We start from the raw sequence: 25,718 nt of genomic DNA, 5'->3' as shown, positions 1-25,718 counted from the left end.
TTGTGACACGCTATACTTTATGATAATGGTAAATTTAGGTCGATATGTTTTGTGTTTATTTATAAAAAAAAATCAGAAATTTGAGAAAAATGTTAAAAAAAGCAATTTTCAAACTTTGAATGATTCTCCCTTTAATCCAGATGGTCACACCACAGCAAACCATTAATAAATAACATTTCCCACATGTCGGCTTTACATCAGCACCGTTTGTAAAATGTTATTTTATTTTGGTAGCATTTTATGAGGTTTAAAAATGTAGCAGTAATTATTCATTTCTTCAAGGAAATTTACAAAATCTATTGTTTTAGGGACCTATCCATGTTTGAAGTGACTTTGGGGGTCCTATATAGTGGGATACCCCACAAGTTATACAGTTATAAAAACAGCACCCCCCGACATATTGAAAACTGCAGTCAGGTAGTTTATTAACCCTTCAGGTGCTTTTCAGGAATTAATGCAAAGTGGCATGACAGAAATGACAATGTGTATTTTTACCACCTAAATGTGTCTAACTTCTGAACAGATCACTACAGCCGTCAGACTCTAAAGGTCCCGTCACACTGAGCGACCTAACAACGAGAACGATCCGTGACGTTGCAGCGTCCTGGATAGCGATATCGTTGTGTTTGACACGCAGCAGCGATCTGGATCCTGCTGTGATATCGCTGGTCGTTGCTGAAAGTTCAGAACTTTATTTGGTCGTCCGATCGCCGTGTATCGTCGTGTTTGACAGCAAAAGCAACGATGCCAGCGATGTTTTACAGTGGTAACCAGGGTAAATATCGGGTTACTAAGCGCAGGGCCGCGCTTAGTAACCCGATATTTACCCTGGTTACCATTGTAAAATGTAAAAAAAAAACCACTACATACTCACCCTCTGATGTCCGTCACGTCCCTCGGCGTCCGCGCTGCTGCTCAGAACTTCCTGCACTGAATGTGTCAGCGCCGGCCGTAAAGCAGAGCACAGCGGTGACGTCACCGCTGTGCTTTAGGGCCGGCGCTTACACGGTGCAGGGAAGCTGAAGGCGAGGGATGCGACAGACACGACAATGTAAGTATGTAGTGTTTTTTTTTTTTTTACATTTACACTGGTAACCAGGGTCAACATCGGGTTACTAAGCGCGGCCCTGCGCTTAGTAACCCGATGGTTACCCGGGGACTTCGGCATCGTTTGTCGCTGGAGAGCTGTCTGTGTGACAGCTCTCCAGCGACCACACAGCGACGCTGCAGCGATCGGCATCGTCTGTATCGCTGCAGCGTCGCTTAATGTGACGGTACCTTAAGGCCGCTATTTGGTGGTGAATTGCCACAGCAAACATCAGGACCACACAATCAGGATCTGAGGGCACCAGTTGGGATAACTAGGAAGCCCCCACACTCTGTTAACCATTTATATGATGTAGTCACTATTGACAGCAGCATCTGAGGGGTTAAACAGAGTTGGAAGGTGCAAACCCTGATCATGGCTGATACAGCAAGTTGTCAGCTATAGTGGACAGCCGACAGCAGCCAGACTGTCACCTGTATGGGGAGGCTATGCTCTTATATCTCAGGTCAGTTAGAAGACGTATTGGTGGTCATTAAGGGGTTAATTCTTTTTTTCAACAGGAATATGCCCACATTGCTATATACTGCATGGGCTGTGCTATATGCTACGTGGGCTGTGCTATATGCTACGTGGTCTGTGCTATATACTACGTGGGCTGTGCTATATACTACGTGGGCTGTGCTATATACTACGTGGGCTGTGCTATATACTATGTGGGCTGTGCTATATACTATGTGGGCTGTGCTATATACTATGTGGGCTGTGCTATATACTATGTGGGCTGTGCTATATACTACGTGGGCTGTGCTATATACTCCGTGGGCTGTGCTATATACTCCGTGGGCTATGCTATATACTCCGTGGGCTGTGCAATATAATATGTGGGCTGTGCAATATAATATGTGGGCTGTGCTATATAATATGTGGGCTGTGCAATATAGTATGTGGGCTGTGCAACATAATACGTGGGCTGTGCAACAATACGTAGGCTGTGCAATATAATACGTAGGCTGTGCAACGTAATATGTGGGCTGTGCAATATAATATGTGGGCTGTGCTATATAATATGTGGGCTGTGCTATATAGTATGTGGGCTGTGCTATATAATATGTGGGCTGTGCTATATAATATGTGGGCTGTGCTATATAATATGTGGGCTGTGCTATATAATATGTGGGCTGTGCTATATAATATGTGGGCTGTGCTATATACTACGTGAGCTGTGCAATATAATACGTGGGCTGTGTTATACACTATGTGGCCTGTTAGGGTATGTGATTGACGCTGCGCTACACGCGGCGTCCAGATACAGCATAGTGGAGGGGATTTTATCAAATTCCGTCTCCACTATGAGTGGTAACACGCACCCGGCGGCCCTGCGATTCCGGACATGCTGCGCGTCTTTTAAGATCCCAGCATGTCCGTGTACCTGGCGGCGACGCTGCGCCACCACAAGGTGTATCACAGGGTCCTATGTGTGGGGTGCGATGATCCCGGATGTGCGCAATGAACATATCCGTCATCATCGTGTCACAGAAGGGGGCGGGGCTTAGGGCAGAGCGGGTTTGCCGCTCCGTCCAAACCGCCGGCCATCCTGAAAGTGGACAAGTACCCTTATACACTACGTGGCCTGTGTTATTCACTACGTGGCCTGTGTTATACACTACGTGGCCTGTGTTATACACTACGTGGCCTGTGTTATACACTACGTGGCCTGTGTTATACACTACGTGGCCTGTGTTATACACTACGTGGCCTGTGTTATACACTACGTGGCCTGTGTTATACACTACGTGGCCTGTGTTATACACTACGTGGCCTGTGTTATACACTACGTGGCCTGTGTTATACACTACGTGGCCTGTGTTATACACTACGTGGCCTGTGTTATACACTACGTGGCCTGTGTTATACACTACGTGGCCTGTGTTATACACTACGTGGCCTGTGTTATACACTACGCGGGCTGTTATAAAGTACGTGACTGTGTTATATGCTATGTGGGCTGTTATACACTTCGTGAGCTGTGCGATATACTACGTGGCTGTGCGATATACTACGTGGCTGTGCTATACGTGGCTGTGCTATATACTACATGGCCGGCCGCGAACAATCAGCGACAGGCGCAGTCCTGTGTATTCAATGTATTATTCTAAAATCTTCATAAATAAACTACATACATATTCTAGAATACCCGATGCGTTAGAATCAGGCCACCATCTAGTTTCTTACATATAAACCTCCAGGCCGGCGATGTTCTGCCAAATCCTCCATCACATCCGCCAGAAGTAGGAAACGTGATCTGTCTGAGGAAACAGAGGGGGAACTCTGTGGCCATAATCCCAGAAGGTGTAACGCCGACACCGGTCATCACCAGAAGACTCCCATCCCCACCGTGAAGCATGGTGGGGGCAGCATTGTGCTCTGAGGCATTAGCCAAGGGGGAGGGGATTATGGACAACTCACAGGGGACTGCAGCTAAATATTGATGTGCAGATTTGTGCAACCACATTATTATCCCAAACGTTTTCAGTTTGTTTGTCTCTGGATTTGTGCAGATTTTTGGCAACATTAAAGGGGAAGGAGTTCTGAAATAATTATTTTTGGTCCGATTCTTTACATGACATAAGCCTGGGGGTTTTATCAGGGGCGAGTAGACTTTTATATCCACCATATACCCCAGCTCTTGAATATCTGTGTGTTTCTCCAGCGCTCTGATTCCTTCCTGCTTCCTCCCGCTGTTTTGGGAAGTGGATGCTTCCTGTCTGCTGTGCGGCTGCCGCGTTACATTCCCCCCTCCTCTGTGCTCTGAGCACAGGAGCTGACACTCTGCAGTGTATGGAGGAGGCTCCTCTGCACTCACCTCTGTGTACGCCTTTCCAGCAGTGGGCCTTTATCGGCCTCGCTTGTATCCTGGTGCTTCCTGGACTGATACATTGTAACAAACCAGCAGAGATGAGTGGAGCTCGCAAAGCATTGACTGACTACACTCGATGCAATTGTCATAAGCTCTCGGCTGTGTCCACCTTCACTGATTGTCGCAGGGCTGCAGCTGGCGGCATACGTAGGGACCCCGGTTACCGGCGGGATATGTCGGGGCCCCCGTAGCTGGCGGGATATGTCGGGGCCCCCGTAGCTGGCGGGATATGTCGGGGCCCCTGTAGCTGGCGGGATATGTCGGGGCCCCCATAGCTGTCGGGATATGTCGGGGCCCCCGTTGCTGGCGGGATACGTCGGGGCCCCCGTTGCTGGCGGGATACGTCGGGGCCCCCGTAGCTGGCGGGATATGTCGGGGCCCCCGTAGCTGGCGGGATATGTCGGGGCCCCCGTAGCTGGCGGGATATGTCGGGGCCCCCGTTGCTGGCGGGATACGTCGGGGGCCCCCGTTGCTGGCGGGATACGTCGGGGGCCCCCGTTGCTGGCGGGATACGTCGGGGCCCCCGTTGCTGGCGGGATACGTCGGGGCCCCCGTTGCTGGCGGGATATGTCGGGGCCCCCATTGCTGGCGGGATACGTCGGGGCCCCCGTTGCTGGCGGGATATGTCGGGGCCCCCGTTGCTGGAGGGATACGTCGGGGCCCCCGTTGCTGGCGGGATACGTCGGGGCCCCCGTTGCTGGCGGGATACGTCGGGGCCCCCGTTGCTGGCGGGATATGTCGGGGCCCCCGTTGCTGGAGGGATATGTCGGGGCCCCCGTTGCTGGCGGGATATGTCGGGGCCCCTGTAGCTGGCGGGATATGTCGGGGCCCCCGTAGCTGGCGGGATATGTCGGGGCCCCCGTAGCTGGCGGGATATGTCGGGGCCCCCGTAGCTGGCGGGATATGTCGGGGCCCCCGTAGCTGGCGGGATATGTCGGGGCCCCCATTGCTGGCGGCATACGTCGGGGCCCCGTTGCGGCGGGATATGTCGGGGCCCCCGTTGCTGGCGGTGGGCTGAGCGCAGGGTCTTGACCCCGTCTTTTCTCTCTTCAGCCTTTCTTCCGGTTGCTGAATCTGAGGAAGCTCGGACTGAGCGACAATGAGATCCAGCGTCTGCCCCCCGAGGTGGCCAACTTCATGCAGCTGGTGGAGCTGGACATCTCCCGCAATGGTGAGTCCTCCTGCAATGGTGAGTCCTCCGCTGGGGGCCCGCGGGGCCCAATCTCCCTCCAGTCTTTCATTTTCTTTTTTTTTTTTCTCTTTTTTTTTTTTTTTTTTTCAGACATTCCTGAAATTCCTGAAAGCATCAAGTTTTGCAAATCGTTGGAGATTGCGGATTTCAGTGGGAACCCGCTGTCCAGGTAATAATACTGGCGGGAGGGGTGTTACCGGGACCCCAACCATTGGGCTCAATGAGGCGTGTGACCTGGTCCTGCTGAGGGTTTGTTACCCTGTGTCTGTGCCGACCTCCTCTGTGAGCTGAGCAATAACTGCACTGACACATTGTAACCAATCTCCAGCTGTGTGACTGCGGCTGTAGGTGCCAGGTCCTGAGTGTAAGCGAAAGGTCACCGCTCAGTGACGGAGAAGGGGCCGAACATGTGTAATGCATCACGAGACCCCCATACTAAAGGCGTGTGTATAGAGACCCCCGTATTAATGGTGTGTGTGTATAGAGACCCCCGTATTAATGGTGTGTGTGTATAGAGACCCCCGTATTAATGGTGTGTGTGTATAGAGACCCCCGTATTAATGGTGTGTGTGTATAGAGACCCCCGTATTAATGGTGTGTGTAGAGAGCCCCGTATTAATGGTGTGTGTGTATAGAGACCCCCGTATTAATGGTGTGTGTGTATAGAGACCCCCGTATTAATGGTGTGTGTGTATAGAGACCCCCGTATTAATGGTGTGTATAGAGACCCCCGTATTAATGGTGTGTGTGTATAGAGACCCCCGTATTAATGGTGTGTGTGTGTATAGAGACCCCCGTATTAATGGTGTGTGTGTATAGAGACCCCCGTATTAATGGTGTGTGTGTATAGAGACCCCCGTATTAATGGTGTGTGTGTATAGAGACCCCCGTATTAATGGTGTGTGTGTATAGAGACCCCCGTATTAATGGTGTGTGTGTATAGAGACCCCCGTATTAATGGTGTGTATAGAGACCCCCGTATTAATGGTGTGTGTATAGAGACCCCCGTATTAATGGTGTGTGTATAGAGACCCCCGTATTAATGGTGTGTGTATAGAGACCCCCATATTAATGGTGTGTGTAGAGACCCCCGTATTAATGGTGTGTGTGTATAGAGACCCCCGTATTAATGGTGTGTGTGTATAGAGACCCCCGTATTAATGGTGTGTGTGTATAGAGACCCCCGTATTAATGGTGTGTGTGTATAGAGACCCCCGTATTAATGGTGTGTATAGAGACCCCCGTATTAATGGTGTGTGTGTATACAGACCCCCGTATTAATGGTGTGTGTGTATAGAGACCCCCGTATTAATGGTGTGTGTGTATAGAGACCCCCGTATTAATGGTGTGTGTGTATAGAGACCCCCGTATTAATGGTGTATGTGTATAGAGACCCCCGTATTAATGGTGTGTGTGTATAGAGACCCCCGTATTAATGGTGTGTGTGTATAGAGACCCCCGTATTAATGGTGTGTATAGAGACCCCCGTATTAATGGTGTGTGTGTATAGAGACCCCCGTATTAATGGTGTGTGTGTATAGAGACCCCCGTATTAATGGTGTGTGTGTATAGAGACCCCCGTATTAATGGTGTGTGTGTATAGAGACCCCCGTATTAATGGTGTGTGTGTATAGAGACCCCCGTATTAATGGTGTATGTGTATAGAGACCCCCGTATTAATGGTGTGTGTGTATAGAGACCCCCGTATTAATGGTGTGTGTGTATAGAGACCCCCGTATTAATGGTGTGTGTGTATAGAGACCCCCGTATTAATGGTGTGTGTGTATAGAGACCCCCGTATTAATGGTGTGTGTGTATAGAGACCCCCGTATTAATGGTGTGTGTGTATAGAGACCCCCGTATTAATGGTGTGTGTGTATAGAGACCCCCGTATTAATGGTGTGTGTGTATAGAGACCCCCGTATTAATGGTGTGTGTGTATAGAGACCCCCGTATTAATGGTGTGTGTGTATAGAGACCCCCGTATTAATGGTGTGTGTGTATAGAGACCCCCGTATTAATGGTGTGTGTGTATAGAGACCCCCGTATTAATGGTGTGTGTGTATAGAGACCCCCGTATTAATGGTGTGTGTGTATAGAGACCCCCGTATTAATGGTGTGTGTGTATAGAGACCCCCGTATTAATGGTGTGGGTGTATAGAGACCCCCGTATTAATGGTGTGTATTGAGACCCCCGTATTAATGGTGAGTATAGAGACCCCCGTATTAATGGTGTGTGTGTATAGAGACCCCCGTATTAATGGTGTGTGTAGAGAGCCTCGTATTAATGGTGTGTGTGTATAGAGACCCCCGTATTAATGGTGTGTGTGTATAGAGACCCCCGTATTAATGGTGTGTGTGTATAGAGACCCCCGTATTAATGGTGTGTATAGAGACCCCCGTATTAATGGTGTGTGTGTATAGAGACCCCCGTATTAATGGTGTGTGTGTATAGAGACCCCCGTATTAATGGTGTATGTGTATAGAGACCCCCGTATTAATGGTGTGTGTGTATAGAGACCCCCGTATTAATGGTGTGTGTGTATAGAGACCCCCGTATTAATGGTGTGTGTGTATAGAGACCCCCGTATTAATGGTGTGTGTGTATAGAGACCCCCGTATTAATGGTGTGTGTGTATAGAGACCCCCGTATTAATGGTGTGTGTGTATAGAGACCCCCGTATTAATGGTGTGTGTGTATAGAGACCCCCGTATTAATGGTGTGTGTGTATAGAGACCCCCGTATTAATGGTGTGTGTGTATAGAGACCCCCGTATTAATGGTGTGTGTGTATAGAGACCCCCGTATTAATGGTGTATGTGTATAGAGACCCCCGTATTAATGGTGTGTGTGTATAGAGACCCCCGTATTAATGGTGTATGTGTATAGAGACCCCCGTATTAATGGTGTGTGTGTATAGAGACCCCCGTATTAATGGTGTGTGTGTATAGAGACCCCCGTATTAATGGTGTGTGTGTATAGAGACCCCCGTATTAATGGTGTATGTGTATAGAGACCCCCGTATTAATGGTGTGTGTATAGAGACCCCCGTATTAATGGTGTGTGTGTATAGAGACCCCCGTATTAATGGTGTGGGTGTATAGAGACCCCCGTATTAATGGTGTGTATAGAGAGCCTCGTATTAATGGTGTGTGTGTATAGAGACCCCCGTATTAATGGTGAGTATAGAGACCCCCGTATTAATGGTGTGTGTGTATAGAGACCCCCGTATTAATGGTGTGTGTAGAGAGCCTCGTATTAATGGTGTGTGTGTATAGAGACCCCCGTATTAATGGTATGTGTGTATAGAGACCCCCGTATTAATGGTGTGTGTGTATAGAGACCCCCGTATTAATGGTGTGTGTGTATAGAGACCCCCGTATTAATGGTGTGTGTGTATAGAGACCCCCGTATTAATGGTGTGTGTAGAGAGCCTCGTATTAATGGTGTGTGTGTATAGAGACCCCCGTATTAATGGTATGTGTGTATAGAGACCCCCGTATTAATGGTGTGTGTGTGTATAGAGACCCCCGTATTAATGGTGTGTGTGTATAGAGACCCCCGTATTAATGGTGTGTGTGTATAGAGACCCCCGTATTAATGGTGTGTATAGAGAGCCTCGTATTAATGGTGTGTGTGTATAGAGACCCCCGTATTAATGGTGTGTGTGTATAGAGACCCCCGTATTAATGGTGAGTATAGAGACCCCCGTATTAATGGTGTGTGTGTATAGAGACCCCCGTATGTACAGTGTATCTCCCTGAGCCGTGTTGGATATATTTGACTGTCGCCACCATGTGGTCAGTGTGGAGTACTGCAGGAAGACCCTGCGTTCTTTCACCCCTGGTGGCAGCACATTGCAGCGCCCTGATATACTGGGTGGTCCGCGTTCAGTCTGAGGGTCTTCAGATGCTGGTTGATGGTTTTCCACCCTTCTTGCAGGCTGCCCGATGGATTTACCCAGCTCCGCAGCCTGGCGCACCTGGCTCTGAATGACGTGTCCCTGCAGTCGCTGCCCAATGATATCGGCAAGTGAGTGGTCTCCGGTCTCCGCACCTCGCTGCCCACCATTTTGGGGGATTTTGCTGCTGAGTGAACGTTCGTCTCCGTTTCATGGAATTATTCTTATTTTTAGTTTGGCGAACTTAGTGACGTTGGAATTGCGAGAAAACCTCCTGAAATCTGTGCCTACGTGAGTATTCACCGGGGGTCCGGCCGTTGTGGGCTGTGCCCCCCATGACTGCCCTCGGGTCACACATGCTGGGGTATATTGTGCGGGGCCGGGACCATCCGAGCTCGGTCTGTGTGCTGCCGGGGGTCTGCCGATGCTCATAGTGTGTATAGAGCGCGTGCCACCTGTGCCAATCTCTGCTCTCAGACGGTGGATATAAAGTCTTCACACCCCGACTTGTGTCACCGAGAGGAATCATTTGAGAACCTTCATCCCTTTTTATAGTTGCCAAAATCTGCACAAATCCAAAGAAAGAGATATAAAGCCTTACAATAATGTGGTTGCATAAATCTGCACACCCGTACACTAATACTTGTTGCAGGCTCCTATGAGTTTCTGGCAGCGTTAAGTGTTTTTGAGTCGGGGTCGATCAGTCGGCACATGTCGGATTGGGGGGCATCTCCTGTGTACAGCGTCCTCTTCAGGTCACCAGAGATTGCGGGGACATCTCCTGTGTACAGCGCCCTCTTCAGGTCACCACAGATTGCGGGGACATCTCCTGTGTACAGCGTCCTCTTCAGGTCACCACAGATTGCGGGGACATCTCCTGTGTGCAGCGCCCTCTTCAGGTCACCACAGATTGCGGGGACATCTCCTGTGTGCAGCGCCCTCTTCAGGTCACCACAGATTGCGGTGACATCTCCTGTGTACAGCGTCCTCTTCAGGTCACCACAGATTGCGGGGACATCTCCTGTGTACAGCGTCCTCTTCAGGTCACCACAAATTGCGGGGACATCTCCTGTGTACAGCGCCCTCTTCAGGTCACCACAGATTGCGGGGGCATCTCCTGTGTACGGCGCCCTCTTCAGGTCACCACAAATTGCGGGGACATCTCCTGTGTACAGCGCCCTCTTCAGGTCACCACAGATTGCGGGGGCATCTCCTGTGTACGGCGCTCTCTTCAGGTCACCACAGATTGCGGGGACATCTCCTGTGTACGGCGCCCTCTTCAGGTCACCACAGATTGCGGGGGCATCTCCTGTGTACGGCGCCCTCTTCAGGTCACCACAAATTGCGGGGACATCTCCTGTGTACAGCGCCCTCTTCAGGTCACCACAGATTGCGGGGGCATCTCCTGTGTACGGCGCTCTCTTCAGGTCACCACAGATTGCGGGGACATCTCCTGTGTACAGCGCCCTCTTCAGGTCACCACAGATTGCGGGACATCTCCTGTGTACAGCGCCCTCTTCAGGTCACCACAGATTGCGGGGACATCTCCTGTGTACGGCGCCCTCTTCAGGTCACCACAGATTGCGGGGACATCTCCTGTGTACGGCGTCCTCTTCAGGTCACCACAGATTGCGGGGACATCTCCTGTGTACAGCGCCCTCTTCAGGTCACCACAGATTGCGGGGACATCTCCTGTGTACAGCGTCCTCTTCAGGTCACCACAGATTGCGGGGGCATCTCCTGTGTACGGCGCTCTCTTCAGGTCACCACAGATTGCGGGGACATCTCCTGTGTACGGCGCCCTCTTCAGGTCACCACAGATTGCGGGGACATCTCCTGTGTACAGCGCCCTCTTCAGGTCACCACAGATTGCGGGGACATCTCCTGTGTACAGCGTCCTCTTCAGGTCACCACAGATTGCGGGGACATCTCCTGTGTACGGCGCCCTCTTCAGGTCACCACAGATTGCGGGGACATCTCCTGTGTACGGCGCCCTCTTCAGGTCACCACAGATTGCGGGGCATCTCCTGTGTACGGCGCCCTCTTCAGGTCACCACAGATTGCGGGGCATCTCCTGTGTACAGCGTCCTCTTCAGGTCACCACAGATTGCGGGGGCATCTCCTGTGTACGGCGTCCTCTTCAGGTCACCACAGATTGCGGGGACATCTCCTGTGTACAGCGCCCTCTTCAGGTCACCACAGATTGCGGGGGCATCTCCTGTGTACAGCGCCCTCTTCAGGTCACCACAGATTGCGGGGGCATCTCCTGTGTACGGCGTCCTCTTCAGGTCACCACAGATTGCGGGGACATCTCCTGTGTACAGCGCCCTCTTCAGGTCACCACAGATTGCGGGGGCATCTCCTGTGTACGGCGTCCTCTTCAGGTCACCACAGATTGCGGGGACATCTTCTGTGTACAGCGCCCTCTTCAGGTCACCACAGATTGCGGGGACATCTCCTGTGTACAGCGTCCTCTTCAGGTCACCACAGATTGCGGGGGCATCTCCTGTGTACGGCGTCCTCTTCAGGTCACCACAGATTGCGGGGACATCTCCTGTGTACGGCGCCCTCTTCAGGTCACCACAGATTGCGGGGACATCTCCTGTGTACGGCGCCCTCTTCAGGTCACCACAGATTGCGGGGACATCTGTGTACAGCGTCCTCTTCAGGTCACCACAGATTGCGGGGCATCTCCTGTGTACAGCGCCCTCTTCAGGTCACCACAGATTGCGGGGCATCTCCTGTGTACAGCGCCCTCTTCAGGTCACCACAGATTGCGGGGGCATCTCCTGTGTACAGCGTCCTCTTCAGGTCACCACATATTGCGGGGACATCTCCTGTGTACAGCGTCCTCTTCAGGTCACCACAGATTGCGGGGGCATCTCCTGTGTACGGCGCCCTCTTCAGGTCACCACAGATTGCGGGGACATCTCCTGTGTACGGCGCCCTCTTCAGGTCACCACAGATTGCGGGGGCATCTCCTGTGTACGGCGCCCTCTTCAGGTCACCAGATTACAAGGGCATCTCCTGTGTACGGCGCCCTCTTCAGGTCACCACAGATTGCGGGGACATCTCCTGTGTACAGCGCCCTCCTCAGGTCACCACAGATTGCGGGGACATCTCCTGTGTACAGCGCCCTCTTCAGGTCACCACAGATTGCGGGGACATCTTCTGTGTACAGCGCCCTCTTCAGGTCACCACAGATTGCGGGGACATCTCCTGTGTACAGCGTCCTCTTCAGGTCACCACAGATTGCGGGGGCATCTCCTGTGTACGGCGTCCTCTTCAGGTCACCACAGATTGCGGGGACATCTCCTGTGTACGGCGCCCTCTTCAGGTCACCACAGATTGCGGGGACATCTCCTGTGTACGGCGCCCTCTTCAGGTCACCACAGATTGCGGGGACATCTCCTGTGTACAGCGCCCTCTTCAGGTCACCACAGATTGTGGGGACATCTCCTGTGTACAGCGTCCTCTTCAGGTCACCACAGATTGCGGGGGCATCTCCTGTGTACAGCGCCCTCTTCAGGTCACCACAGATTGTGGGGACATCTCCTGTGTACAGCGTCCTCTTCAGATCACCACAGATTGCGGGGGACATCTCCTGCGTACAGCGCCCTCTTCAGGTCACCACAGATTGCGGGGACATCTCCTGTGTACAGCGCCCTCTTCAGGTCACCACAGATTGCGGGGACATCTCCTGTGTACAGCGCCCTCTTCAGGTCACCACAGATTGCGGGGACATCTCCTGTGTACGGCGCCCTCTTCAGGTCACCACAGATTGCGGGGACATCTCCTGTGTACGGCGTCCTCTTCAGGTCACCACAGATTGCGGGGACATCTCCTGTGTACAGCGCCCTCTTCAGGTCACCACAGATTGCAGGTGTATCTCCTGTGTACAGCGTCCTCTTCAGGTCACCACAGATTGCAGGTGTATCTCCTGTGTACAGCGTCCTCTTCAGGTCACCACAGATTGCGGGGACATCTCCTGTGTACAGCGTCCTCTTCAGGTCACCACAGATTGCGAGGACATCTCCTGTGTACAGCGCCCTCTTCAGGTCACCACAGATTGTGGGGACATCTCCTGTGTACAGCGTCCTCTTCAGGTCACCACAGATTGCGGGGGCATCTCCTGTGTACAGCGCCCTCTTCAGGTCACCACAGATTGTGGGGACATCTCCTGTGTACAGCGTCCTCTTCAGATCACCACAGATTGCGGGGGACATCTCCTGCGTACAGCGCCCTCTTCAGGTCACCACAGATTGCGGGGACATCTCCTGTGTACAGCGCCCTCTTCAGGTCACCACAGATTGCGGGGACATCTCCTGTGTACAGCGCCCTCTTCAGGTCACCACAGATTGCGGGGACATCTCCTGTGTACGGCGCCCTCTTCAGGTCACCACAGATTGCGGGGACATCTCCTGTGTACGGCGTCCTCTTCAGGTCACCACAGATTGCGGGGACATCTCCTGTGTACAGCGCCCTCTTCAGGTCACCACAGATTGCAGGTGTATCTCCTGTGTACAGCGTCCTCTTCAGGTCACCACAGATTGCAGGTGTATCTCCTGTGTACAGCGTCCTCTTCAGGTCACCACAGATTGCGGGGACATCTCCTGTGTACAGCGTCCTCTTCAGGTCACCACAGATTGCGGGGACATCTCCTGTGTTCAGCGCCCTCTTCAGGTCACCACAGATTGCGGGGACATCTCCTGTGTTCAGCGCCCTCTTCAGGTCACCACAGATTGCGGGGGCATCTGTGTACAGCGCCCACTTCAGGTCACCACAGATTGCGGGGACATCTCCTGTGTACAGCGTCCTCTTCAGGTCACCACAGATTGTGGGGACATCTCCTGTGTACAGCGTCCTCTTCAGGTCACCACAGATTGCGGGGGCATCTCCTGTGTACAGCGCCCTCTTCAGGTCACCACAGATTGTGGGGACATCTCCTGTGTACAGCGTCCTCTTCAGGTCACCACAGATTGCGGGGGCATCTCCTGTGTACAGCGCCCTCTTCAGGTCACCACAGATTGTGGGGACATCTCCTGTGTACAGCGTCCTCTTCAGATCACCACAGATTGCGGGGGACATCTCCTGCGTACAGCGCCCTCTTCAGGTCACCACAGATTGCGGGGACATCTCCTGTGTACAGCGCCCTCTTCAGGTCACCACAGATTGCGGGGACATCTCCTGTGTACAGCGCCCTCTTCAGGTCACCACAGATTGCGGGGACATCTCCTGTGTACGGCGCCCTCTTCAGGTCACCACAGATTGCGGGGACATCTCCTGTGTACGGCGTCCTCTTCAGGTCACCACAGATTGCGGGGACATCTCCTGTGTACAGCGCCCTCTTCAGGTCACCACAGATTGCAGGTGTATCTCCTGTGTACAGCGTCCTCTTCAGGTCACCACAGATTGCAGGTGTATCTCCTGTGTACAGCGTCCTCTTCAGGTCACCACAGATTGCGGGGACATCTCCTGTGTACAGCGTCCTCTTCAGGTCACCACAGATTGCGGGGACATCTCCTGTGTTCAGCGCCCTCTTCAGGTCACCACAGATTGCGGGGACATCTCCTGTGTTCAGCGCCCTCTTCAGGTCACCACAGATTGCGGGGGCATCTGTGTACAGCGCCCACTTCAGGTCACCACAGATTGCGGGGACATCTCCTGTGTACAGCGTCCTCTTCAGGTCACCACAGATTGCGGGGACATCTCCTGTGTACAGCGTCCTCTTCAGGTCACCACAGATTGCGGGGGCATCTCCTGTGTACAGCGTCCTCTTCAGGTCACCACAGATTGCGGGGACATCTCCTGTGTACAGCGTCCTCTTCAGGTCACCACAGATTGCGGGGACATCTCCTGTGTACAGCGCCCTCTTCAGGTCACCACAGATTGCGGGGACATCTCCTGTGTACAGCGTCCTCTTCAGGTCACCACAGATTGCGGGGGCATCTCCTGTGTACAGCGCCCTCTTCAGGTCACCACAGATTGCGGGGGCATCTGTGTACAGCGCCCTCTTCAGGTCACCACAGATTGCGGGGACATCTCCTGTGTACAGCGTCCTCTTCAGGTCACCACAGATTGCGGGGACATCTCCTGTGTACAGCGCCCTCTTCAGGTCACCACAGATTGCAGGGGCATCTCCTGTGTACAGCGCCCTCTTCAGGTCACCACAGATTGCGGGGCATCTCCTGTGTACGGCGTCCTCTTCAGGTCACCACAGATTGCGGGGACATCTCCTGTGTACAGTGCCCTCTTCAGGTCACCACAGATTGCGGGACATCTCCTGTGTACAGCGCCCTCTTCAGGTCACCACAGATTGCGGGGCATCTACTGTGTACGGCGCCCTCTTCAGGTCACCACAGATTGCTCCTTGGTTCAGATCTGTGCTCGGCCGTTCCACAACTTGGTCTTCTCCAGGTGAAGCTGTTGTTTTGGTGATTTGGAGGTCTCTTTCGGTCATTGTCGCTGAGGTGAAATTCCTCCTCATCAGCTTTTCAGGAGAGGCCAAAGGTTTTGATGTGAAATTGTCTATTTGTTCTGTCCATAATCCCCTCCCCCTTGGCTATTTCCCCAGAGTACAATGCTGCCCCCACCATCTGGGATTATGGCCACAGAGTTCCCCCTCGGTCTCATCAGACAGATCACGTTTCCTACTTCTGGCGGATGTGATGAAGGATTTGGCAGAACATCGCCGGCCTGGAGGTTTATATGTAAGAAAAGGCTCCGTCTCCCCCCGACCCCACAGGCCGGAGATGTGAGGAATACGGGAGATTGTGGTCACCTGTAGGACACCACTAGGACTGGCCAGAAATCCCTGCAGCTCCTCTAATGTTGCCGTCGGCCTCCAGAGGCAAAGTCCTTCTTGTCTTTTCCCCAATATCTGAGGGACGTCCACTTCCGGTAATGTCGCTGTGGTGCCAGATTTCAGCCCCTTCTTGTGACATCTTCAGAGTCCATGGTAGATCTGATACCTGTATTTGTCCTTTCTCTTGACAACTTTCTACACTGAGATCCTTTGCTGTGTTGTCAGCTGTTTACAGGAAAATCCTCCGAGAGCAGGGACACTTTCTCTGGGATCAGAATCGCAGGAAATGATGGCGGCCGAGCGCTAACCTCTGTGTAACATGGGGGTCATGTGATCAGCTGATTCTGAGCACTACCCCAGCCCTGATTATGAGGGTGTGCACACTTATGCAATCACATTATTGTACTTTATTTCTCTTTAGCCACTGAAAAATATTTCAATATATCGTTCCTCAGTGGATTTGTACAGATTATTGGTTGATACTGAAGGAGGAAGAAGTCCTGAGAGGATTCTTCTTGGTAGAATTAGTTACATGACAAAAGCCTGTGCATCCGGGGCATGTAGACTTTCTGTACACTGCATGTTGGTGACCCCATAGCCTCTGGCACATGTCTCAGTTCTACGTTTGTGTTCCAGATCTCTATCATTCCTGGTTAAGTTGGAACATTTGGACCTGGGGAGCAATGATCTGCAGGTTCTGGTAAGGTTCCCATCCCTCGCTGGGTACGGGGCTGCGCAGATTTCCCATGGACAAATCCTTCTCCTTTTTCTCCCTTTATAGCCAGACACGCTCGGGGCGCTGCCCAACCTGAGGGAGTTGTGGCTGGATAGAAACCAGCTGTCTGCATTACCTCCGGTCAGTATTCCAGGGTCATGACATTAGGGGACGGGAGGACACTGCAGCATGGTGGTTGGTGGCAGTGCAGCTGGCATGGATGGTGGCGACTGCTCCAGTAGCATGTGAGCTTGGAGGAAGTGGTTGCCGGTATGGAGCATGTAGTCTTGAAGGTGGCTTCTCCTGTGGATCAGGCAATTGTGATGCTGGTGCTGGTGACTTTTTCCTCCTGTGGCTCAGGTGCTGGTGACTTTTTCCCCCTGTGGCTCAGGTGCTGGTGACTTTTTCCTCCTGTGACTCAGGTGCTGGTGACTTTTTCCTTTTGTGGCTCAGGTGCTGGTGACTATTTCCTCCTATGGCTCAGGTGCTGGTGACTTTTTCCTCCTGTGGCTCAGGTGCTGGTGACTTTTTCCTCCTGTGGCTCAGGTGCTGGTGACTTTTTCCTCTTGTGGCTCAGGTGCTGGTGAGTTTTTCCCCCTGTGGCTCAGGTGCGGGTGACTTTGTCCTCTTGTGGCTCAGGTGCGGGTGACTTTTTTTCCTCCTGTGGCTCAGGTGCTGGTGACTTTTTCCTCCTGTGGCTCAGGTGCTGGTGACTTTTTCCCCCTGTGGCTCAGGTGCGGGTGACTTTGTCCTCTTGTGGCTCAGGTGCGGGTGACTTTTTTTCCTCCTGTGGCTCAGGTGCTGGTGACTTTTTTCCCCCTGTGGCTCAGGTGCTGGTGACTTTTTTCCCCCTGTGGCTCAGGTGCTGGTGACTTTTTTCCTCCTGTGGCTCAGGTGCTGGTGACTTTGTCCTCTTGTGGCTCAGGTGCTGGTGACTTTTTTTTTCCCCCTGTGGCTCAGTAGCTGGTGACTTTTTCCTCCTGTGGCTCAGGTGCTGGTGACTTTTTCCTCTTGTGGCTCAGGTGCTGGTGACTTTTTCCTCTTGTGGCTCAGGTGCTGGTGACTTTTTCCCCCTGTGGCTCAGGTGCTGGTGACTTTTTCCCCCTGTGGCTCAGGTGCTGGTGACTTTTTCCCCCTGTGGCTCAGGTGCTGGTGACTTTTTCCCCCTGTGGCTCAGGTGCTGGTGACTTTTTCCCCCTGTGGCTCAGGTGCTGGTGACTTTTTCCTCCGGTGGCTCAGGTGCTGGTGACTTTTTCCTCTTGTGGCTCAGGTGCTGTGACCTTTTTCCCCCTGTGGCTCAGGTGCTGGTGACTTTTTCCCCCCTGTGGCTCAGGTGCTGGTGACTTTTTCCCCCTGTGGCTCAGGTGCGGGTGACTTTTTCCCCCTGTGGCTCAGGTGCGGGTGACTTTTTTTCCTCCTGTGGCTCAGGTGCTGGTGACTTTGTCCTCCTGTGGCTCAGGTGCTGGTGACTTTTTCCTCCTGTGGCTCAGGTGCTGGTGACTTTTTTTCCTCCAGTGGCTCAGGTGCGGGTGACTTTTTCCTCCTGTGGCCCAGGTGCTGGTGACTTTTTCCCCCTGTGGCTCAGGTGCTGGTGACTTTGTCCTCTTCTGGCTCAGGTGCTGGTGACTTTGTCCTCTTGTGGCTCAGGTGCTGGTGACTTTTTCCTCCTGTGGCTCAGGTGCTGGTGACTTTTTCCCCCTGTGGCTCAGGTGCTGGTGACTTTTTCCCCCTGTGGCTCAGGTGCTGGTGACTTTTTCCCCCTGTGGCTCAGGTGCTGGTGACTTTTTCCCCCTGTGGCTCAGGTGCTGGTGACTTTTTCCCCCTGTGGCTCAGGTGCTGGTGACTTTTCCCCCCTGTGGCTCAGGTGCTGGTGAATTTTCCCCCCTGTGGCTCAGGTGCGGGTGACTTTGTCCTCTTGTGGCTCAGGTGCTGGTGACTTTGTCCTCTTGTGGCTCAGGTGCTGGTGACTTTTTCCTCTTGTGGCTCAGGTGCTGGTGACTTTTTCCCCCTGTGGCTCAGGTGCGGGTGACTTTTTCCCCCTGTTGCTCAGCTGCTGGTGACTTTTTCCCCCTGTGGCTCAGGTGCGGGTGACTTTGTCCTCTTGTGGCTCAGGTGCGGGTGACTTTGTCCTCCTGTGGCTCAGGTGCTGGTGACTTTGTCCTCCTGTGGCTCAGGTGCTGGTGACTTTGTCCTCCTGTGGCTCAGGTGCTGGTGACTTTTTCCTCCTGTGGCTCAGGTGCGGGTGACTTTGTCCTCTTGTGGCTCAGGTGCTGGTGACTTTGTCCTCTTGTGGCTCTGGTGCTGGTGACTTTTTCCTCTTGTGGCTCAGGTGCTGGTGACTTTTTCCCCCTGTGGCTCAGGTGCTGGTGACTTTTTCCTCCTGTGGCTCAGGTGCGGGTGACTTTGTCCTCTTGTGGCTCAGGTGCGGGTGACTTTGTCCTCTTGTGGCTCAGGTGCTGGTGACTTTGTCCTCTTGTGGCTCAGGTGCGGGTGACTTTGTCCTCTTGTGGCTCAGGTGCTGGTGACTTTTTCCTCTTGTGGCTCAGGTGCTGGTGACTTTTTCCCCCTGTGGCTCAGGTGCGGGTGACTTTTTCCCCCTGTGGCTCAGGTGCTGGTGACTTTTTCCCCCTGTGGCTCAGGTGCGGGTGACTTTGTCCTCTTGTGGCTCAGGTGCGGGTGACTTTTTGTCCTGTGGCTCAGGTGCGGGTGACTTTGTCCTCCTGTGGCTCAGGTGCTGGTGACTTTGTCCTCCTGTGGCTCAGGTGCTGGTGACTTTGTCCTCTTGTGGCTCAGGTGCTGGTGACTTTGTCCTCTTGTGGCTCAGGTGCTGGTGACTTTTTCCCCCTGTGGCTCAGGTGCGGGTGACTTTTTTCCCCCTGTGGCTCAGGTGCGGGTGACTTTTTCCCCCTGTGGCTCAGGTGCGGGTGACTTTGTCCTCTTGTGACTCAGGTGCGGGTGACTTTTTTTCCTCCTGTGGCTCAGGTGCTGGTGACTTTTTCCTCCTGTGGCTCAGGTGCTGGTGACTTTGTCCTCCTGTGGCTCAGGTGCTGGTGACTTTGTCCTCCTGTGGCTCAGGTGCTGGTGACTTTTTCCTCCTGTGGCCCAGGTGCAGGTGACTTTTTTCTCCTGTGGTTCAGGTGCTGGTGACTTTTTCCTCCTGTGGCTCAGGTGCTGGTGACTTTTTGTCCCTGTGGCTCAGGTGCTGGTGACTTTTTCCCCCCTGTGGCTCAGGTGCTGGTGACTTTTTCCTCCTGTGGCTCAGGTGCTGGTGACTTTTTCCTCCTGTGGCTCAGGTGCTGGTGACTTTTTCTCCCTGTGGCTCAGGTGCTGGTGACTTTTTCCTCCTGTGGCTCAGGTGCTGGTGACTTTTTGTCCCTGTGGCTCAGGTGCTGGTGACTTTTTCCCCCCTGTGGCTCAGGTGCTGGTGACTTTTTCCTCCTGTGGCTCAGGTGCTGGTGACTTTGTCCTCCTGTGGCTCAGGTGCTGGTGACTTTGTCCTCCTGTGGCTCAGGTGCTGGTGACTTTTTCCTCCTGTGGCCCAGGTGCAGGTGACTTTTTTCTCCTGTGGCTCAGGTGCTGGTGACTTTTTGTCCCTGTGGCTCAGGTGCTGGTGACTTTTTCCTCCTGTGGCTCAGGTGCTGGTGACTTTTTGTCCCTGTGGCTCAGGTGCTGGTGACTTTTTCCTCCTGTGGCTCAGGTGCTGGTGACTTTTTCTCCCTGTGGCTCAGGTGCTGGTGACTTTTTCCTCCTGTGGCCCAGGTGTAGGTGACTTTTTCCTCTTCTGGCTCAGGTGCAGGTGACTTTTTCCTCTTCTGGCTCAGGCACTGGTGACTTTTTCCCCCTGTGGCTCCGGCCTCTCCTCCAGGGGTTCTGGTGGTGGCGGCCTCTCCCCGGGGGTTTCGGGCCATTGATGTGGGTCATGTCTGTGTTGCAGGAACTGGGGAATCTCCGGCGTTTGGTTTGTCTAGACGTGTCGGAGAATAAGTTGGAGCAGCTTCCTGCGGAGATCAGCGGCCTCATCTCCCTCACCGACCTGTTGCTCTCTCAGAACCAGCTGGGCAGCATACCGGCGGGCATCGGTCAGTGACCTGCGACGAGCCCTCATCTGCTCCTGCGTCCGCGGACTCACGTCTGTCATTCCCTCGCAGGTCAGCTGAAGCAGCTCTCCATCCTGAAGATCGACCAGAACCGGCTGCTCCAGGTCACAGAGGCCATCGGGGACTGTGAGAACCTGAGCGAGATTATCCTGACCGAGAACCTGCTGACGGTGCGTACCGGGGGGCCGACAACCTCACATGTACACAGGCGGGGTGCCAGTAATGGGCCGGGGCCGACAACCTCGCACACTATTTACAGTATGGTTGTCGGCTGTTTTCCCTCCAGCATCTCCCGAAGTCCATTGGAAACCTCACAAAATTGACCAACCTGAATGTGGATCGCAACCGTCTGTCGTCTCTGCCCGGGGAGATCGGCGGCTGCTCCAGTTTGAACATGCTGTGTCTGCGCGATAATCAGCTGAGCGCCCTCCCGCCAGAGCTCGCCAGCGCCACCGAGCTGCACGTGCTGGATGTGGCCGGCAACAGGTGTGTGGTAGACTGGGCCTCAATGCCAGAGCGGCCCATAGCAACCAATCACAGCACAGCTTTCATTTCTTACTGTGCTGTGCGAAACTGAAAGCTGCCCTTTGATTGGTCGCTATGGGCAACAAGTCTTAATAAATGAGGCCTAAAAGATTGTGGTGAGATGTCGTCACAGGATGGAAGGAGTACGAGGTGGGTGTCATGGGAGGAAGAGGTCACGGGATATGGGGGTATGATTGGACATGGGCAGCTGCAGGGGGTGTCACTCGATTGGGGCGATTGTGGGTGGTCTTTGCATCTTCTGCACCTCTCCCTCTGTTGTAAGTGGAGATTTTGTGTCCTCCTCAGGCTGCTGAATTTGCCCTTTGCTCTGACGAACCTCAACCTGAAGGCGCTGTGGTTGGCGGAGAACCAGTCACAGCCAATGCTCAAATTTCAGACGGAAGACGATGAGAAGACGGGATCCAAAGTGTTAACCTGTTACCTCCTGCCACAGCAGGCGTCCCCAAGCATCGGTACAGTCTGTCCGGCCGCCCGCCCTCCCTAGCTCCCTTTCTGGCCAGCCGCCCGCTCTGCCTCACTCCCGTTCCTGCCGCCCGCACTCGCTCCCATATTGGCCGCCCGCCCTCCCTAGCTCCCGTTCTGGCCGCCCGCCCTCCCTAGCTCCCGTTCTGGCCGCCCGCCCTCGCTCCCGTTCTGGCCGCCCGCCCTCGCTCCCGTTCTGGCCGCCCGCCCTCGCTCCCGTTCTGGCCGCCTGCCCTCGCTCCCGTTCTGGCCGCCCGCCCTCGCTCCCGTTCTGGCCGCCCGCCCTCGCTCCCGTTCTGGCCGCCCGCCTTCGCTCCCGTTCTGGCCGCCCGCCCTCGTCCTTGCTCGCTCCCTTTCTGGCTGCCCTTGTTCGCTCCCTTTCTGGCCGCCCGCCCTCGCTCCCGTTCTGGCCGCCCGCCCTCGCTCCCGTTCTGGCCGCCCGCCCTCGCTCCCGTTCTGGCTGCCCGCCCTCGCTCCCGTTCTGGCCGCCCGCCTTCGCTCCCGTTCTGGCCGCCCGCCCTCGTCCTTGCTCGCTCCCTTTCTGGCTGCCCTTGTTCGCTCCCTTTCTGGCCGCCCGCCCTCGCTCCCGTTCTGGCCGCCCGCCCTCGCTCCCGTTCTGGCCGCCCGCCCTCGCTCCCGTTCTGGCTGCCCGCCCTCGCTCCCGTTCTGGCCGCCCGCCTTCGCTCCCGTTCTGGCCGCCCTTGCTTGCTCTCGTTCTGGCCCCCCGCCCTCGCTCCCGTTCTGGCCGCCCGCCCTCGCTCCCGTTCTGGCCGCCCGCCCTCGCTCCCGTTCTGGCCGCCCGCCCTCGCTCCCGTTCTGGCCGCCCGCCCTCGCTCCCGTTCTGGCCGCCCGCCCTCGCTCCCGTTCTGGCCGCCCGCCCTCGCTCCCGTTCTGGCCGCCCGCCCTCGCTCCCGTTCTGGCCGCCCGCCTTCGCTCCCGTTCTGGCCGCACGCCTTCGCTCCCGTTCTGGCCGCCCGCCCTCCTTGTTCGCTCCCTTTCTGGCCGCCCTTGTTCGCTCCCTTTCTGGCCGCCCTTGCTCGCTCCCGTTCTGGCCGCCCGCCCTCGCTCCCGTTCTGGCCGCCCGCCCTCGCTCCCGTTCTGGCCGCCCGCCCTCGCTCCCGTTCTGGCCGCCCACCCTCGCTCCCGTTCTGGTCGCCCGCCCTCGCTCCCGTTCTGGCCGGACTCCCTGCCTCACTCCCTTTCTGGCCGGACGCCCGCTCTGCCAATCTCCCGCTCTGGCCGGCGCCTGCACTCCTTGCTCCTGTTCTAGGCAGCCGCCTGCCCTCGCTCCCGTATTGGCCGCCCGCCCTCCCTCGTTCCCGTTCTGCCGCCCTCGCTCCCGTTCTGGCCGCCCTCGCCCTTGCTCGCTCCCGTTCTGGCCGCCCTTGCTCGCTCCCGTTCTGGCCGCCCTTGCTCGCTCCCGTTCTGGCCGCCCTTGCTCGCTCCCGTTCTGGCCGCCCTTGCTCGCTCCCGTTCTGGCCGCCCTTGCTCGCTCCCGTTCTGGCCGCCCTTGCTCGCTCCCGTTCTGGCCGCCCTTGCTCGCTCCCGTTCTGGCCGCCCTTGCTCGCTCCCGTTCTGGCCGCCCGCCCTCGCTCCCGTTCTGGCGGCCCGCCCTCGCTCCCGTTCTGGCCGCCCGCCCTCGCTCCCGTTCTGGCCGGACGCCCTGCCTCCCTCCCTTTCTGGCCGGACGCCTGCTCTGCCAATCTCCCGCTCTGGCCGGCGCCTGCACTCCTTGCTCCTGTTCTAGGCAGCCGCCTGCCCTTGCTCCCGTATTGGCCGCCCGCCCTCCCTCGTTCCCGTTCTGCCGCCCTCGCTCCCGTTCTGGCCGCCCTCGCCCTTGCTCGCTCCCTTTCTGGCCGCCCTCGCCCTTGCTCGCTCCCTTTCTGGCCGCCCTTGCTTGCTCCCGTTCTGGCCGCCCTTGCTCGCTCCCGTTCTGGCCGCCCGCCCTCGCTCCCGTTCTGGCCGCCCGCCCTCGCTCCCGTTCTGGCCGCCCGCCCTCGCTCCCGTTCTGGCCGCCCGCCCTCGCTCCCGTTCTGGCCGCCCGCCCTCGCTCCCGTTCTGGCCGCCCGCCCTCGCTCCCGTTCTGGCCGGACGCCCGCTCTGCCAATCTCCCGCTCTGACAGGCGCTTGCCCTCCTTGCTCCTGTTCTGGCCAGCCGCCTGCCCTTGCTCCCGTATTGGCCGCCCGCCCTCCCTCGTTCCCGTTCTGCCGCCCTCGCTCCCGTTCTGGCCGCCCTCGCCCTTGCTCGCTCCCTTTCTGGCCGCCCTCGCCCTTGCTCGCTCCCTTTCTGGCCGCCCTTGCTCGCTCCCGTTCTGGCCGCCCTTGCTCGCTCCCGTTCTGGCCGCCCGCCCTCGCTCCCGTTCTGGCCGCCCGCCCTCGCTCCCGTTCTGGCCGCCCGCCCTCGCTCCCGTTCTGGCCGCCCGCCCTCGCTCCCGTTCTGGCCGGACGCCCGCTCTGCCAATCTCCCGCTCTGACAGGCGCCTGCCCTCCTTGCTCCTGTTCTGGCCAGCCGCCTGCCCTCGCTCCCGTATTGGCTGCCCGCCCGCCCTCGCTCCCGTTCTGGCCGGCCGCCCGCCCTCGCTCCCATTCTGGCCGGCCGCCCGCCCTGCCTCGCTCCCGTTCTGGCCGCTCTCGCTCCCGTTCTGGCCGCCCCCGCCCTTTCTCGCTCCCGTTCTGGCAGCCCCCGCCCTCTCTCGCTCCCGTTCTGGCCACCCGCCCTCGCTCCCTTTCTGGCCACCCTCGCTCCCGTTCTGGCCGCTCCCGCCCTCCCTCGCTCCGGTTCTGGCCGCCCGCCCTCGCTCTCGTCGGGCCTGAGTTTTTAGCTCTGCTCTCGTGTTCACAGAGAGTCCTGTTCTGCAGAACAGTATGGACGACAGCTGGATAGACGGGAACCTGAATCGCATCAGTGTCATTCAGTTCCAGGAGGAGCTGAAACCTGAGGAGGAGGATGACGAGGCTGCAGCAGAGCGTCGGGTAAGAGCTGGTGAGATGCTCTGCAGCCCTGGGGCATTCTCTGCTGGGCCCCTTTACTGTTGTCTTTCTCCTGGGTTTCTCAGGGTCTGCAGAGGAGAGCAACGCCGCACCCCAGCGAACTGAAGGTGATGAAGAGAGGAATCGAGGAGCGTCGCAATGAGGGCTACATCGCCAGAGCAGACACGACGTCCCCCAGTGATGAGGTGAGCCTGGGGTGCTCTGCTCTTGGGGGTGCCTCGTTTTTTTTCGTCGTCCGAGTGAGGTATGTGATTTCTCGCTGTAGGATAAGCGCCTCAGTGGAGTTTCCAGTCAGAGCGGAGATTCGCAGCATAGCGGCAGCACAATCTCTGCCGGATACCAAGAGGATCATCATCATCCCGCAGAACAGCACCGAGCAGAGCACCAACAGCCGGAGGAGGAGGAGGAAGACGAGACGCCGGCGGATGAGATGGAGGTGGAATACGTGGAGGTAGCTCAGTATAGATCTAGAAGATGGCGTGAGGAGGCAGGGGGCTTCTGCACACTCATGTCTTTCACCTCTCCCCCGCAGCACTCCGTGCACTTTGCTGAGGAGACTTTGGTACACTGCGATGATGAAGATGACGACTTTGACGAGGACCGGGGGTCTCTGGGGAAGAAACGTCTGATCCGCAAGGACACCCCCCATTATAAGAAGCACTCTAAGATCACCAAGCTGCCCAACACGGAGGCGGTGGTGGCACTTCTCCAGGGACAGAGCCCCCATGCCCTTGACGAAGATGTTGACCACAAAGGCTTCTTCAGGTGCTCGCAGCAAGAAGAGGACGAGGTAGAGGGATGGCCCCCAGAGGAGAGCAGGGAAGAGCGGCACCACAGCTCGCAGCAGAACGTCAAGGTACAGGGGATATCAGAAGCCTCAGACACTACATGACACCCCACTTGCATCACTGCACCATTGCCACATAAGTCGCTGGTTTCTGCACTTGCCGAGGCCTGTATCGTTCACTCATTCACCAGTGTGGGGTAGAAGATCCACACGTGAGGGGCACTGATATCTGGACAGTCAATCATCTCTTTACACCC

General features: G+C 55.7%; 1 protein-coding gene across 15 annotated transcripts in view; it reads left to right on the top strand.

Moving 5' to 3' along the window:
- Nucleotides 1-25,718, top strand: part of SCRIB (scribble planar cell polarity protein) — a 182,473-nt gene that overhangs the window by 25,133 nt on the left and 131,622 nt on the right. For all 15 annotated transcript variants that reach the window (XM_077271493.1, XM_077271488.1, XM_077271498.1 and 12 more), the window contains exons 2-15: nt 5,019-5,136; nt 5,248-5,326; nt 9,100-9,189; nt 9,293-9,349; nt 16,500-16,563; nt 16,645-16,719; nt 20,513-20,657; nt 20,727-20,845; nt 20,962-21,161; nt 21,507-21,673; nt 24,526-24,656; nt 24,740-24,859; nt 24,940-25,125; nt 25,207-25,530. In XM_077271493.1, coding sequence (XP_077127608.1) covers nt 5,019-5,136; nt 5,248-5,326; nt 9,100-9,189; nt 9,293-9,349; nt 16,500-16,563; nt 16,645-16,719; nt 20,513-20,657; nt 20,727-20,845; nt 20,962-21,161; nt 21,507-21,673; nt 24,526-24,656; nt 24,740-24,859; nt 24,940-25,125; nt 25,207-25,530 — 1,875 coding nt within the window. The remainder of the gene's footprint in view (nt 1-5,018; nt 5,137-5,247; nt 5,327-9,099; nt 9,190-9,292; nt 9,350-16,499; nt 16,564-16,644; nt 16,720-20,512; nt 20,658-20,726; nt 20,846-20,961; nt 21,162-21,506; nt 21,674-24,525; nt 24,657-24,739; nt 24,860-24,939; nt 25,126-25,206; nt 25,531-25,718) is intronic.

Source organism: Ranitomeya variabilis, chromosome 6, assembly GCF_051348905.1.
Source record: "Ranitomeya variabilis isolate aRanVar5 chromosome 6, aRanVar5.hap1, whole genome shotgun sequence".
Taxonomy (NCBI): Eukaryota; Metazoa; Chordata; class Amphibia; order Anura; family Dendrobatidae; genus Ranitomeya; species Ranitomeya variabilis.
This window is presented reverse-complemented; position numbering and strand designations above follow the sequence as displayed.